This window comes from Sorex fumeus, unplaced genomic scaffold, assembly GCF_029834395.1.
Source record: "Sorex fumeus unplaced genomic scaffold, SorFum_2.1 ptg000043l, whole genome shotgun sequence".
NCBI classification, from domain to species: domain Eukaryota; kingdom Metazoa; phylum Chordata; class Mammalia; order Eulipotyphla; family Soricidae; genus Sorex; species Sorex fumeus.
Window position 1 is genome coordinate 32,371,048 of NW_026606100.1, and position 14,482 is coordinate 32,385,529.

General features: G+C 49.7%; 2 protein-coding genes across 2 annotated transcripts in view; one reads left to right on the forward strand and one right to left on the reverse strand.

Moving 5' to 3' along the window:
• Positions 1–837, reverse strand: part of NT5C2 (5'-nucleotidase, cytosolic II) — a 139,921-nt gene extending 139,084 nt beyond the window's left edge. Inside the window, exon 1 of the mRNA XM_056120988.1 lies at positions 698–837. The gene's annotated coding sequence lies outside the window, so the exon portion shown is untranslated. The remainder of the gene's footprint in view (positions 1–697) is intronic.
• Positions 615–11,931, forward strand: INA (internexin neuronal intermediate filament protein alpha). The gene is made up of 3 exons (XM_056120990.1): positions 615–1,738; positions 9,803–9,927; positions 11,198–11,931. Exons 1-3 carry the CDS (start codon positions 674–676, stop codon positions 11,499–11,501), a joined length of 1,494 nt encoding a protein of 497 aa, XP_055976965.1. The 5' UTR covers positions 615–673; the 3' UTR covers positions 11,502–11,931.
• Positions 11,932–14,482: the final 2,551 nt, after the last annotated feature.

Genomic DNA, 14,482 nt, shown 5'->3' on the forward strand with positions numbered 1-14,482 from the left:
CGCGCCCCTCTTTCTCTTTTTAGGGGTGGCTTTCCCCCAGAGCCTTCCGCCCCGCCCCCGGGCACTCCCGGCGCCGCAGAGAGATCCTTGCCGAGAGGCTCTCTGACGCACTTGTCCTCGGGGCACCCTGAAGGGGCTGAGCCAGAGGACAAAGCCTCACCCTGCGGGTCCGGGCTGGGGGCGGGCGCACGGGAAACCTCCCCGCAAACCGTCACGGCCCCGCGGGGTGAAGGCGGCCCTGGGGAACACAGGAACATGGGCTGTGGACCGAGCTGAGTGTTCTCCGGGCGTGCCACCTAGTCGGTTAGGAATCCCTTCCCTCCAGACACTTCCAAATCGGCCGATGATTCTGGGGGCCTCGGGGTGGGGGTAGGTGGGTTGCAGCCCAGGGCTGGCCGCTCCGCAGAGCGCTGGGTCCCCGCGTCCCCAGCTCCCGGGCGCGCGCCGCTGCGGTAGTCACTGCGCTTCCCCGCTCCCCGCTCCAGGGAGCCCCCCCTTTCCCTCGCTCCGCCCCCAACGCGCCGCCCCAGCGCCCCCCCTCCCCGCCCCGGCGCCTTAAAAGCCGGTGCGCACCGCCCCGCCGCGCCCCGCGCACCGCACCTCTCCTTGCCTCTGCAGCCCCGGCCGCCGCCGCCGCCGCCGCCGCCGCGCGCCCGACCCCGCTCCCGGCACCATGAGCTTCGGCTCCGAGCACTACCTGTGCGCCGCCTCCTCCTACCGCAAGGTGTTCGGCGACGGCTCGCGCCTGTCCTCGCGCCTGGCGGGGGCGGGCGGCGCGGGCGGCTTCCGCTCGCAGTCGCTGTCCCGCTGCACCGTGGCCTCCTCGGCCGCCTGCTCGTCCGCCTCGTCGCTCGGCCTGGGCCTCGCCTACCGCCGGGCGGCCGCGCCCGACGGCCTGGACCTGAGCCAGGCGGCCGCGCGCACCAACGAGTACAAGATCATCCGCACCAACGAGAAGGAGCAGCTGCAGGGCCTCAACGACCGCTTCGCCGTGTTCATCGAGAAGGTGCACCAGCTGGAGACGCAGAACCGCGCGCTGGAGGCCGAGCTGGCGGCGCTGCGGCAGCGCCACGCCGAGCCGTCGCGCGTGGGCGAGCTGTTCCAGCGCGAGCTGCGCGAGCTGCGCGCGCAGCTGGAGGAGGCGAGCTCGGCGCGCGCGCAGGCCCTGCTGGAGCGCGACGGGCTGGCCGACGAGGTGCAGCGGCTGCGGGCGCGCTGCGAGGAGGAGAGCCGCGGGCGCGAGGGCGCCGAGCGCGCCCTCAAGGCGCAGCAGCGCGACGTGGACGGCGCCACGCTGGCGCGCCTAGACCTGGAGAAGAAGGTGGAGTCGCTGCTGGACGAGCTGGCCTTCGTGCGCCAGGTGCACGATGAGGAGGTGGCCGAGCTGCTGGCCACGCTGCAGGCCTCGTCGCAGGCGGCGGCCGAGGTGGACGTGGCCGTGGCCAAGCCCGACCTGAGTTCGGCGCTCCGGGAGATCCGCGCCCAGTACGAGTCCCTGGCCGCCAAGAACCTGCAGTCGGCCGAGGAGTGGTACAAGTCCAAGTTCGCCAACCTCAATGAGCAGGCGGCGCGCAGCACCGAGGCCATCCGCGCCAGCCGCGAGGAGATCCACGAGTACCGGCGCCAGCTGCAGGCGCGCACCATCGAGATCGAGGGGCTGCGCGGCGCCAACGAGTCCTTGGAGAGGCAGATCCTGGAGCTGGAGGAGCGACACAGCGCGGAGGTGGCGGGCTACCAGGTAGAGGCCGGCCGTGCCTGCGCTCTCCCGCGCAGACCTGCGCTTTCCCGGGGCCTAGAGCCGAAGGGGAAGGGCGCGGGGGAGGGGGGGGGCGCGGCGTGCTGGCGGGGACCGGGCGGGAGACGAAGAGCCCGGACTCGAGGCCTTTAGCAATTTCAAAGCTCTGGGGTCCGCCAGGATTATAGCCCCCCCCCGGATGCCCACTTTCTGTACCCCCTCATTTCCGTCTCTCCCTCGGATCTATTAGTAAGGAAGCCCTTAACGCTTCGGTTTTTCGGAATCTAAATTCTACCCCATGTCTGTCTCTTAAGAAGAGGTTAGAGGCACACCGGTCCCCCTCGCGCGCCCCCGAGCAAGGAGGAGGGAGCCCAGGAGGGGTGGCTGACGGGGCTCCCTGCGCTGTCCGGCTTCTTTGGTTTATTTTGAAAGGCTTCGTGAACCGCTTTTGGATACTGATGGAGTGCGATGCCTTAGAATTGAGGGAGGAAGACTAAACTGCAAGGTTCTGTCCCATGTTCTCCATTTCGCCAAGAGCAGAGCCTCAGTGCCTGAAAGCTACGGGGGAGACCTAGAAAGAACCGCCAACGCGTACAGGCACTTCCCCTGTTGTGACCCGCCCGTTCTATTCTTTCCCCCAAGAAAGCTTTATACATTATCCCTTAAAAATGACACCAATCGTTACACTTGTTGTTAATAAGGGCACGTTTTCTTGCAACAGTAATTTAAAGATGGTAAAAGGAAAAGGGAGCGCCGCACCAGTTAGCAGAATTCGTGGCTGGCAGGGCGCTGTCCGCGGTGCTGATTCGGAGTTGGGCTTGGCTCGGGAAAGATGCCTCTGCCTTCTCGTGTCCCAGTTAGGACTCCCTGGGCAATTAACGACTTCCATTTCGCCCCGCAATACCGGCACATCAGTCTTGGCAGCCTGCAATCAAAGGTCAGCCCATGCACGGCATCAATTCTCACTTTCCATGGATGGCTGAGCACTCAACGGAAACCACTTAACGGGCTCGGCTTCAGTAAAGCCCCGCCAGAAAATGCCCCATTCCTTAATATTTTTGCATCGTGAGTGAATGTGATGAATCACAAGTAAATCTTTGTTACGGGCTACTTGTTTTATCTGTCATTGCCTGTCCTCTAAGATTCCATGAAGTATTGATTGCCTCCCCACCCCCCTTCTCTGGCCAGACAAAGGCCCCTCACGGCCTCATCAGCCTTCCTGTATAGGGCGTTCTGTGTTTATGGCCACAGAAGGTGGAGAGGAAGGAGAATGGTGTAGAAAATAACCAAAATAGTGTAGTTCAATTACAAGGTACAAAAAAATTCCGTGGGACAGAATTATTTGGTTCAGAAACTTGGCAATAACTGATTTTAGGCATCATTTAAGCTTGTATTTGATGAAAGTGTCAGGTTTGGGAGCATCACTACCACCCTGAAAGATCTGTGTTTGAGTGAAACAACTGTGATTTCATTCCAGCATTACAGAATTACTGATATGCAGGTAATTGGCTGTTCATGATAAATGACAACCTTTGGGGAAAGAAGTAAACTCATTAATTTTGGTGGTTTGGAACTGCAGTACTAATCAAATCAGTATTTCTCATTTGCTTCTATTTTTCTCTTTAAATATTTCTATTTTGCTCCGGAATTCACTTCAAAATTTATAACTCGGGGCTGGAATGATAGCACAGCGGGTAGGGCGTTTGCCTTGCACGCAGCCGACCTGGGTTCGATCCCTGGCATCCCATATGGTCCCCCAAGCACTGCCAGGAGGAATTCCTGAGTGCAGAGCCAGGAATAACCCCTGAGCATCACTGGGTGTGACCCAAAAAAGCAAAAAAAAAAAATTATAACTCAAACTTCTCACTGTTGGCTTGGCCCCAGGATGGCCTGAATTAATCTCTTTAAGTTCATTGAGACTGAATGTTTTCCTCTGGCCTCTTTCAAAGTATGAGCAAGGTGGTGGTCTTCTGAAGGGCTGGCTGAGAATTCCTACAAAAAAAAAAAAAGATCAACTTTCCTGCACTGCCACCTGAGTTGGGCTTTGCCAAGGCCTCTGCTTAATATTGTCCTTCGAGGCCAAGAGTCGTGACCACATTGTTTGGCACATTTTTATTTGCTTTGGAAAGTTTTCATTGTTTTCCATAGGGTCAGGCAGACAGTCTGCAGAGAAGCAAAAAGAAAAAGCTATACAACCTTTGGGGAAAGAAGTAAACTCGTTAATTTTGGTGGTTTGGAACTGCAGTACCAATCAAATCAATATTTCCCATTTGCTTTTATTTTCTATTTAAATATTTCTATTTTGCTCCAGAATTCATAGCTCTGCAGTACTCCCCTCTCTGCTTCCTCAGAGCCTCAGTGGACCTCAGGTGGCGTGGCTGTGGAGAGCAGGCAGCTGAGAGTCCTGTCCTGCCCCTGGGGCTGCAAGGTTGGGGCAGTGCTTCGAGCCTTGCCTGAAGATCCCCAAGGCCTGAGGCCAGCCAGTGACCAAGACAAAAGGCCGCCTCCACAGTGAGAGTCGCCATTGTTTTCTTGCCCTCTCACCCTGCCCCTCCCTTTCGCTGCAGTAATGGGAGCGCTGGCTTTCTTCTGCTTCAGAGATTAGTGACAGGCCCATTTTTCTTTGCGAGTGAGTGTTCCACCATCTAAGACCCCATTAAAGTCACGATTTCCCTACCCTAGAGAACTGACAGGCCTGTTTGGGGGAGAGCAAGCTTCTTACGCCTGTTTGAGAATGCTCATTACACGTTTGAAGGGGTGAAGAGTAATTCAAGGTGAAACAGTGTGCAGTGGCGCCAGAGAGGTTTTGAATCAGGCTACAGGAGAAATTGGAATGAGCTACGGCTATTGTCTTCGAAAGCCAAGTGTACCCACCCACCTTCCTTAGCTTTTCTGCTTTGGTCTGCTGCATAGCTGCTCACTGCCTTTTGCCCTTCCAGTCCCTGAGATGCCTCAGGAAGGTTTTGATGGGTGCTGGGGGCCTTCACCCTACATGGGGGTTGTCTTAGAAAGCTCAGACTTTTCCTTGAAAGACCTTGCTGAACAATCAAGATTGCCATTAGTTAATGCTCTCCAGGGAAAGGAGCCAAGTCTGCCTCTTCCCTCCATATGCGATTAGAAAACAGCCTAATTAAATAGCACGAAGGGGCTGGTCCCTTGGAGATTGGATGTGGCAGCGGCTGCATATAAATCTATAGCTTGATAGATCCATTTCTGAAATTAGAATTCAAGAGGGAAAGGAAAAGGCCACCTTTAACCTTTCTTGTTGTCACTCTTTCCTGTGCCTTTTGTATTTGGTTTTGTCTATCTCCACCTCCTGTCAGATTCACCAGGCTACTGTGGAAGCCCCTTTACCGGAATCAACTGGAACTAGTGCTTCCTGAACCCATTGAGACACCCATCACTTAAGGGCGGATAACAATAGATTCAGCCCAGGAGAGATGGATTTAATAGTTCACAGGCAGGGCCCAGGAGCATGCTTCCAAAAACAGTACAGCTTCCTGTCAATACTCAGATCTCAGGACACACCAGCCTAAATCACATCTCCCAGTGCAAACCAGCTCAGTACAAGATTTGAAAATAGATGGGCCAGAGTGATAGGATAGTGGGCAGGGCGCTGGCTTTGCATACGGCTGACCAGATTTGATCCCTCAGCATCCCATAAGGTTCCCAAGCCCTGCCAGGAGTGATTCTTGAGCACAGCTGGGTGTGCACCCTCCTCAAAAAAAAAAAAAAAAAAAAGATATGAAAATATGGTAAGAAAACAAGAAAGAAAGCAGAGGTGGGGTTAAAGTGAGACGAAGGAGAAAGCATGCCCCAGAGCCTAGCGGGGTCCTCAGGGTATTGGGCAAAGCAGTCCCTTGGTGGCTGCATATTTAAGAATCTCCTCTCAGGGCTGGAGCAATAGCACAGCCGGTATGGTATTTGCCTTGGACACGGCCAACCTGGGTTCAATTCCCAGCATCCCATATGGTCCCCTGAGCACCGCCAGGAGTAATTCCTGAGTGCAGAGCCAGGAGTAACCCCTGTGCCTTGCCAGGTGTGACCCAATAAGAAAAAAAAATGTATGAAAGATCGGCATACAAAAAAAAAACAGGTTTAAAAAAAAAAGAATCTCCTCTCAGCCAGAGGATAGTAGAGCGGTAGGACGTTACCTGTGCACATGGCCAACACAGGTTCCATCCTATATGGTTCCCTGAGCACAGAGCCAGGAGTCTTGAGCTGGGTGTGGCCCCAAAACCAAATCAAACAGGAACGTCCCTTTCTGCCTCAGGATATCTGGAAGAACAGTCCAACCATGCTGCCGCAGGACCCCTGAGACAGACGAAATCCATGGTACCGACATTTCTGTTCTCCAGAGCACAGGCCAGTCCCAGCCAGCTTCCTGCGAGCCCCAGGCAAGATGCTCCACACCTGTGCACTGATTCCCTTCGTTCCGGGAGGACCCCAGCTGCAGGCCGAGCACTCTCCATTCGCGGTCCTTCCTCCCGGACAGCAGCTGCAGGGCGGGGGCGGGGCAGCCGCAGCTGCAGGCTCAGATTGCGAAGCTGGAGGCCATCTTTGGCAGGGCTTTTGAAGGGCAAGGCAAGACACTGGCTGGAGGAGGGAGAGTGCAAACAAAGAGACGTGGTCAGCGGCCAGCACTGTCCTTCTGAAGGGAGCAGCTATGTTTCCTGGTCCCTAAAACACACGTGTGAAACGTGTCACATCAGCATTCATGGAAATCGCATCTGTAGAGAACTCTACTCCGGCAGTGCTCAGGACTTACTCCTGGCTCTGCGCTCAGGGACCCCCTGCAGACAGTGCTCAGGGTGCTGAGGATATGGGTGCTGGGGATGGAACACAGGTCGGCTGTGAGCAAGGCAAGAGCCCTACCTGCTGCACCATTGCTCAGCCCCTGCCCCCAAACAAATTCTTTTAAAGGACATAACCAAGCTGCTGAGGGAAGGTGAGCCCTGAGCAGTAGCCTAGTCCCTCTCGCCTTTGGGGATATCCATGACAGACCCGCAGCAAGAGAGAGAACAGGGGCCACTGGCATCTGGCCATTGTCACAATGGGGAGCCGCAGATCAGGGCAGCTTGCAGGACAAAGAAAACCAATAAGGGGGCCATGGTGATAGTACAGCGGGTAAGGCGTTGGCCTTGTACGCGACCGACCTCAGTTCAACCCCAGCATCCCATATGGTCTCTCCGGAGCACTGCCAGGAGTAATTCCTGAGTGCAGGGCCAGGATCAATCCCTGAGCATTGCTGCTGGGTGTGGCCCCTGAAAAAAAAAGAAAAGAAAAACCAATAAGGAGCATTAATTACATGAATTTAATTCATGTAGTCCTTGGGACTAGTTAGAGTAAAAATAGCTGAGGCTAGCCCATTTGACCTAAAAAACAAAAGGCATCACAGAATTATAAAAAAGTAATTGATCATTATCATAAACCTACTGACTGAGAAAGTTGCTTAATCAATGTCCTTATTCAAAGTAACCACTTTAGAAAGTCCTAAAAAATAGTGCTGGAGTAACAGTATCAAGGATTCAACTCAGCCTCACACATAATTTGGCCTTATTATTATTATTAATTTTTTTTTGGTTTTTGGGTCACACCTGGTTATGCTCAGGGGTTACTCCTGGCTTATGCACTCAGGAATTACCCCGACAGTGCTCAGGGGACCATATGCAGTGCTGGGAATCAATCCAGGTTGGCCGTTTGCAAGGCAAACGCCCTACCCACTGTGCTATCACTCCAGCCCCTGGCCTTATTATCATGAGAGTAGAGCATCACATGGTATAATAGTAGCAATAATAAAAACCACTCACATTTGGGGGCCAGTGAGGTAATGCAGTGGGTAAGGTGCCTTACATGCAGCTGATTCAGATTTGATTCTTGGCACCACATATAGTCTCTCCAGCCCCACAGGAATGATCCCTGAGCACTGCTTGGGTGGTAGTCTCCGCAGAAAACCCACATTATTTTAAAAGCAGTTTCTTATATGCCAGGCACTATTCTAATGCCTATTGCCAGTTTAACAATCACTTGAGGTACATTAAGTTTTAGGCCTTTGAGAATATCAGAACACCACAAAAAAAAGAATAAATGTTGCCATTTTCTACATGCGAAATGGAAGTGGGTTTTCTTTTTTTTTTTTTATCAGGTTGTCTTTTTTTTTTCAATAGGAGCACAGCTAACAGTGCTCAGGGTTTACTTCTGGCTCTGTACTCAGAAATCACTCCTGGTGGGCTCAGGGGAAACCATTATGGGATGCCAAGGATCAAACCCAGGTTGGCCAAGTACAAGGCAAGAGCTCTCCCTGCTGTACTTTTGCTCTGGTCCAGAAATGGAAGTTTTAAAGTTACTGAAATGGGCTTGGGAAGTAGCACAAAGGGCTAGTGCATCTGCCGGAGCTGGGAGTAGTCTCTGAACATCCCTAGATGTGGTCCCAAAATAAGTAAACCTCCAAACAAGGTGACTAAACAAACTATAATATAGAAAACTGACTGAGGTATATTAGATATTTGTGCCAGAGCAGAAATTGCAACTCAAAGATACTAATGAAAATCTCTTTCCTTTATATAACATTCTCCTGCTTCTTGTAGGAGAATGAATTAAGTCCTCCTTTTGCACTCACTTTAGCCCCTTTGCCTTCAGCATGGCAACAAAGATTCTTTTTCCATAATCCATCACTAGAAAATATTTTTTGGAGGGGAGTTGGCAGGTGTAGCACCCAGTGATGCTCAGGGATTGTTCTTGGCTGTGCAGTCAGAAATTACTCCTGAAGATGCTCAGGGGACCATATGGGATGCCAAGGATCGAAACCCGGTTGGCTACATGCAAGGGAAGCGCCCTCCCTGCTCCACTCTCTCTGACCCAAATTATCACTAGGTCAGGAAAAATGACTTGGTAAGGGTCAGGGAGATGGCTCGAAGGACAGGAGGGCTCATTGCAGAAACACTGGATTCAGTCTCTCACACCTGGTAAGGCCTTCCTAGTACCACCAGGTATGGCCCGAAAAGGACAAAGAAAATTCTTGCTAAGAATCCTTTAAGCTCTTGTGATCTCCCATCAGAGTTTGGAATATTTCCCTCACTGCCTAGTAGAAGATGTATTTTCCCCGCTGCTTATCATCCCTTGCTCTGGACCATCAGACAATTGTATCTCTCCTTGGTGGTGATCTGTCAATATTTATAGAGCAGGTAGGTGGTGTGCATTTTCATTTTTCCTGCAGATTCTCTTGGTTTGGAAGCTCCGTGATGACGCAACCCTGGATTCAGTCACATGGCTTCAGTCCTCATTCCCACATGGGGGCTGTGTGGGTGCCTGTCAGCGTTTGTTTCCTTAGGGTTTCTTCTGATAGAAACCTATCAGAAACCTATCTGCGTGGCTGTTTCATAAGAGTTATCCCAGTCACTGTGTTTTTACATCAGCAAAACTGCAACCAAAGAGGCTGGAGACTAGCCCAGTGGACTGAGCACGTACTTTTCATATGGAAAACCTGGGTTGGATTCCTGGTGCCATATGGCTCTTCAAGCCCTGATCTGGGGGTAGCCCTTGAGGCATTGCCTCCCTTCAGGAAAAAAAAAAAGCTCAGTTTGCAGCTGCAAGAGACAAATATTAGTAGTTCAGTATATGGCATTGATTTGAGTTTAGAATTTTCACTGATTGGGCCAAAGTGATAGTACAGCAGGTAAGGTGCTTGCCTTGCATGCGGCCAACCCAGTTTGATCCTCAATATCCCATATGGTCCCCAAGAGCATTGCCAGGAGTAATTCCTAAGTGCAGAGCCAGGATTAACCCCTTAGTATTGCAGGTGTACCACCATCATCCCCAATAAAAAGGAAAAAAGAATAAAAAATAAACCAAAAATAACTAATTCTCACCATGCATCCAAATTTCCTGTGGACCTTGATGGAAAAAAGTACAGATGCTGCCAATCAGCCATTAGAGTGAGCTGGCATTTGGGTTGGGGACTAGATCGACGTTTCAACGTGTATTCACAGTTGAGAATCCAGCCCTCCTAGAAATCTCCATGCTCGCCAGCGGTGTGGTCTAACTGGTGTGCCATGTGTCTGTTTTCAGGACAGCATTGGGCAGCTGGAGAACGACCTGAGGAACACCAAGAGTGAGATGGCGCGCCACCTGCGGGAGTACCAGGACTTGCTCAATGTCAAAATGGCTCTTGACATCGAGATTGCAGCCTACAGGTACTTCAGGGGGCATTTTCCCTCAAGCAGACCAGTCCTCCAGGGCAGTACTGCACAAAGAAGTGTTTTTCTAGTCTGTTGAATTTCTGATGGGTACAGGGGGGCAGGGTAGGGTGTGAGAAAAGACATCACTGGTGTCTGCCAGGTGCCTGCACCTCTCTGTCCCCTGACTCAGTTATATTCAAGCTCTACCTTCCTAGACCTGAAGTCTATCTACCTCATAATTCCCCATAATTAAGGTTATGGGAAATAATGTATTGGAGTCACTCTTTTTTTTTTCTTTTTGGGTCATACCTGGTGATGCACAGGGATTACTCCTGGCTCATGCACTCAGGAATCACTCCTGGCAGGGCTCACGGGACCATATGGGATGCTGGGAATCGAACCTGGGTTGGCCATGTGCAAGGAAAACGCCCTACCCGCTGTACTATCACTCCAGCCCCTGGAGTCACTCTTTTATGATGCTACTTGAGCCTGTTTGAAACTAACAACTAAAAAGGGCTTTACTGACCATTTTTCCTTGTGGCTAGTTTCACTTTATTTTATTTTTTGCTTTTTGGGTCACACCCGGCAATGCACAGGGGTTAACTCCTGGCTCTGCTCTTAGGAATTACTCCTGGCGGTGCTCAGGGGATCATATGGGATACTGGGAATCGAACCTGGGTCGGCCGCGTGCAAGGCAAACGCCCTACCCACTGTGCTATTGCTCCAGTCCCCGGTTACACTTTATTTTTACCTCTTTACGCTGAAACAAGTGGAGTCAGGCAGTTGCTGCCTTCTTTGTGGACTTTGCCCCTCCTTATCCCTGGTGTAGTAAATGTATTAATTAGCAAAGTTTCTTCTCAGAGTTCTGTACTCTCAGTGCCAGACATGAGTGTGATCAGGCTCAGGCAAAGGAAAGTTGTTGGTGCTTCCTCTGTGAATTTGTGAATAGAATAATTTTCCTTTGACAGTGGAAGCACGGCAGGTGCTAAAAGTAAGTATGTGTGAAAAGTAAGTATGTGTGTGTAGGGCGTTTGCCTTGCACGCAGCTGGCCTGGCCGAGCCAGGCTCGATTCCTCTGCCCCTCTTGGAGAGCCTGGCAAGCTACCCAGAGTGTCTAGCCCTCACAGCAAAAGCCTGGCAAGCTACCCATGATGTATTCGATATACCAAACACAGTAACAAGTCTCATGATGGAGATGTTACTGGGCACACGCAAGCAAATTTTTTTAATTAAAAAAGAAAAATTGCATATATTCCTGAGACTTTTTCCTTTATTGAATTTACAGGAAACTGCTGGAAGGAGAAGAAACACGTTTTAGCACCAGTGGATTCAGCATTTCGGGTCTGAACCCACTTCCTAACCCAAGTTACCTGCTCCCACCCAGAGTCCTTAGTTCTACATCCTCAAAGGTCTCATCCACTGGGCTATCCCTTAAGAAGGAGGAGGAGGAGGCTTCCAAGGAGGTGTCTAAGAAAACCTCCCAGATAGAGGAAAGTTTTGAAGAAATATTGGAGGAGACAGTAATATCTTCTAAGAAAATTGAGAAATCAAATCTCGAAGAAAGCACCCTTTCGAGCCAAAAAATATAATTATGTTGCTTAGAATTTTTCGCGCATCAGAGGGGATAGTAATAATGCACTTGACTTGTTAAACAGCCTATTCCTAAACCAAAACACCTGTCACAGCGATACACTGTCTTCCAGGCTTCAGTCTCACAGTTAGCATCAAATCCTTTCTCTAGTCAGATAACCATCCCTTAGGTTGGAGCACACTGCAATCCTCGAGCAAGAAGTCCTAGAGGAATTCTCTAAGAATCCAGCTTTCTCACCTAAAGCTCAGGCTTCACAGCATAGATGATTCAGGTACAGAGGAAGTACGAACTAAGGTGCTAAATCTGTGATCATCGTCATTTGCTGCGTATTGAGGTCAAACCTGTATCCATTCACTTATCCACAGCCATTATCCCAGGATATTATCTCACTTTTGGCACCTACAACATACGATCACTGCCAAAAATAAGACAATGGTCCATATTCCCCCAAGTCACTCTCCTGGAACCTGCCACCAATAGTATGTTAATTCCATAGAGCCTTTTCTCCCCATCAGGAGAAAGAAACAAACTGGTAATAACCTTGCCTTCCAAACACATTAAGATTTTTCTCAAAAGAACATTTCCCCTTCAGCCCTCTGGGGGTAAAATTAGATGCATGTTGGCCATTTCTAAGATTCATGTAAAACTGCTCCCCACCCATTTCATTCTGTAGGTGTAAGAAAATGGCAGTGGTAAATTTTAATAGTTGCCCCAATAAATGAAATAATGAAGAGTCCCTGGATTTTAGACTTTCAGCTTATTTAAAACCCATTTAATTAGAAAACTACTAAAAATGTAGCATTGTGACTTTAATTTTAGAAGTTCATTAATAGTTGATCCCAGGCTATGGTCACAGCAACCTTAGATTGAGTAGTAAAAGCTAGAAATGGCGAGTATTTGTATGAATGGGAAAAGTCAGGGTCTCATTTATCTGTGTCAGTTCATTGTGATGGTCCAGAATTAGCTTAGCTGCAGTATCCAAATGCCCCTTTCCCCTTAGTCTAGGTCCTAAAGACAGTCTGTTTTCACTCTCCTCTGCCTTTTAAAAGTACAAAATGCGGGCTATATTTTATCACTGGGACACAATGCTACTACCCCAAACGTTATTCACTTCTGGTCAATGAACACCACCAGCAAATATGAAAAAAAAAAAAAAAAAGAAAAGGAAAAAAGAAATAGTCGTCTCATTTTTTTTAAATTAAGAATTTTTCGCAGCAGTTTGCTGCAGCTCCCCAGCAGGGTGCTCTCTTCCCCAGTGGATGGGAAGAAACAGCCCAGAGAAGGGACACGCGTTCTCTTGCTCATGTGCTAGGAAGCAGACTCTGAGGTCAGCTTCTCATCCATCCTGTTTGGAAGCAGCTGCAGAGCCTGGCCTTCCAGCATACAATGTCTGATAGTTCATTCTCTGCCAGCAGTCCGAGCTAAAGCGTTGCTCCGTGTCTGCCATCCATCTCCATAAAGCACTCTGGGGATAAGGATGCCACGCTCCTCCTCGACTTTTCTTATCCTAGCACACGCTTCAATACTCCAAGGAACTTGAAATATACTTCTCTCCCTTTTCCTTCTACCATCTCTTGCCCTTCCTCCCAATACTTACTGAAAAAATGTTAGTAAAAATAGGAATTAAAATGACATGAATCCCATCCAAATCATTTGTGTCCTGTGGTCTTTTCTATTGTTTTGATGGAGAGAGCTGACTGTTTTGGTGCAGTGAGTTTTGATGGAGAGAGATGACTGTTTTGGTGCAAGGAGTTTTGATGGAGAGAGATGACTGTTTTGGTGCAGTGGGAAGGCTGATTCCCCAGATGACGCAGAAATCCTATGTGCTCAGTGCCATGCATCCCCCTTCGGAAAGTTTCCCTCCTGCAAAAGCCTGGGACCCTTGTGAGTTGGTTTCAGACAGCAAAGTGCACAGTTGATGGCAGAGCCTGGGGAATGACCGAGAATGGGATCTGTGCCTCACAATGATTTAGCTTCACAGGCAAACATTTCTGAGAATGAGTGAACAGAATGTACAGAATAAACCCTTCAGAGTCAAGAAGATAATTCAAATGGCTAGAGGACAGGCTTTGCATGGCAGTGGCCTAGGTTTAATTCCAGACACCATGTGGTCCCCTGAGTACTACTGGGTGTGGCCCCCATAAGCAAAGAATTAGGGTCAGAGAGAGAGTATAGCAGGTATGACCCATGCCTTGTATGCAAATGACATGTGTTCAATCTTTAGCACCGCATATGGCCTCCCCAAGCACCACCAGAAATAATCTCTGAACAGTGCCATTTTTTTTGGATTACAGATCTTTTTGAGAAAGGCCTTGCCCTTTTACCAGAATAATATACCTGGCATCTTGTAGGGGCTCCTCTCAGCACTGTGCCCACTGTGCTCAGTAGTGACCCCTGGCAGTGCTCAGGGACCATCAGGCATTTTGATGGGTCAGGGGGATGCAAGGCAACAACCTTAACCCCTCTACTCACTCTCTCTGGTCCCTAACATGTTTTCAAAAATGTATTTTAAGGTTGTTGAAACAGCTTTTCTCATTCTGGTAAAGCGCATGTTCTCTTTTGAACATGTATCACTCTTTCCTCTCACACTTCTCTAATTTCTTTAAATAAAAACGACTTTGCTTCACTGAAAAAAATCAAAATTACATCACTGAAGGGTCAGAGCAATAGTACAGCAGGTAGGGCATTTGCCTTGTATGCGGCCGAGCTGAGTTTTATCCTTGGCATCCCATATGGTCTGGGAGTAATTCCTGAGTGCAGAGCCAAGAGTAACCCCTGAGTATTGTGGGATATGGCTCCAAAACAACAACAAAAAATAACTAAATCACTGAATCAAAAAAATTTTTGATAGGTGCCAGAACTGGAGAGAAGGGACAATTCAGTGAAAACAGCGAATATTTTATTCTGGAGTGATGGAAATGTCTTCATGGAACTAGATAAAAAGTGGTAGCGGTGTGCTTTAAGCCAAATACAGCAGGT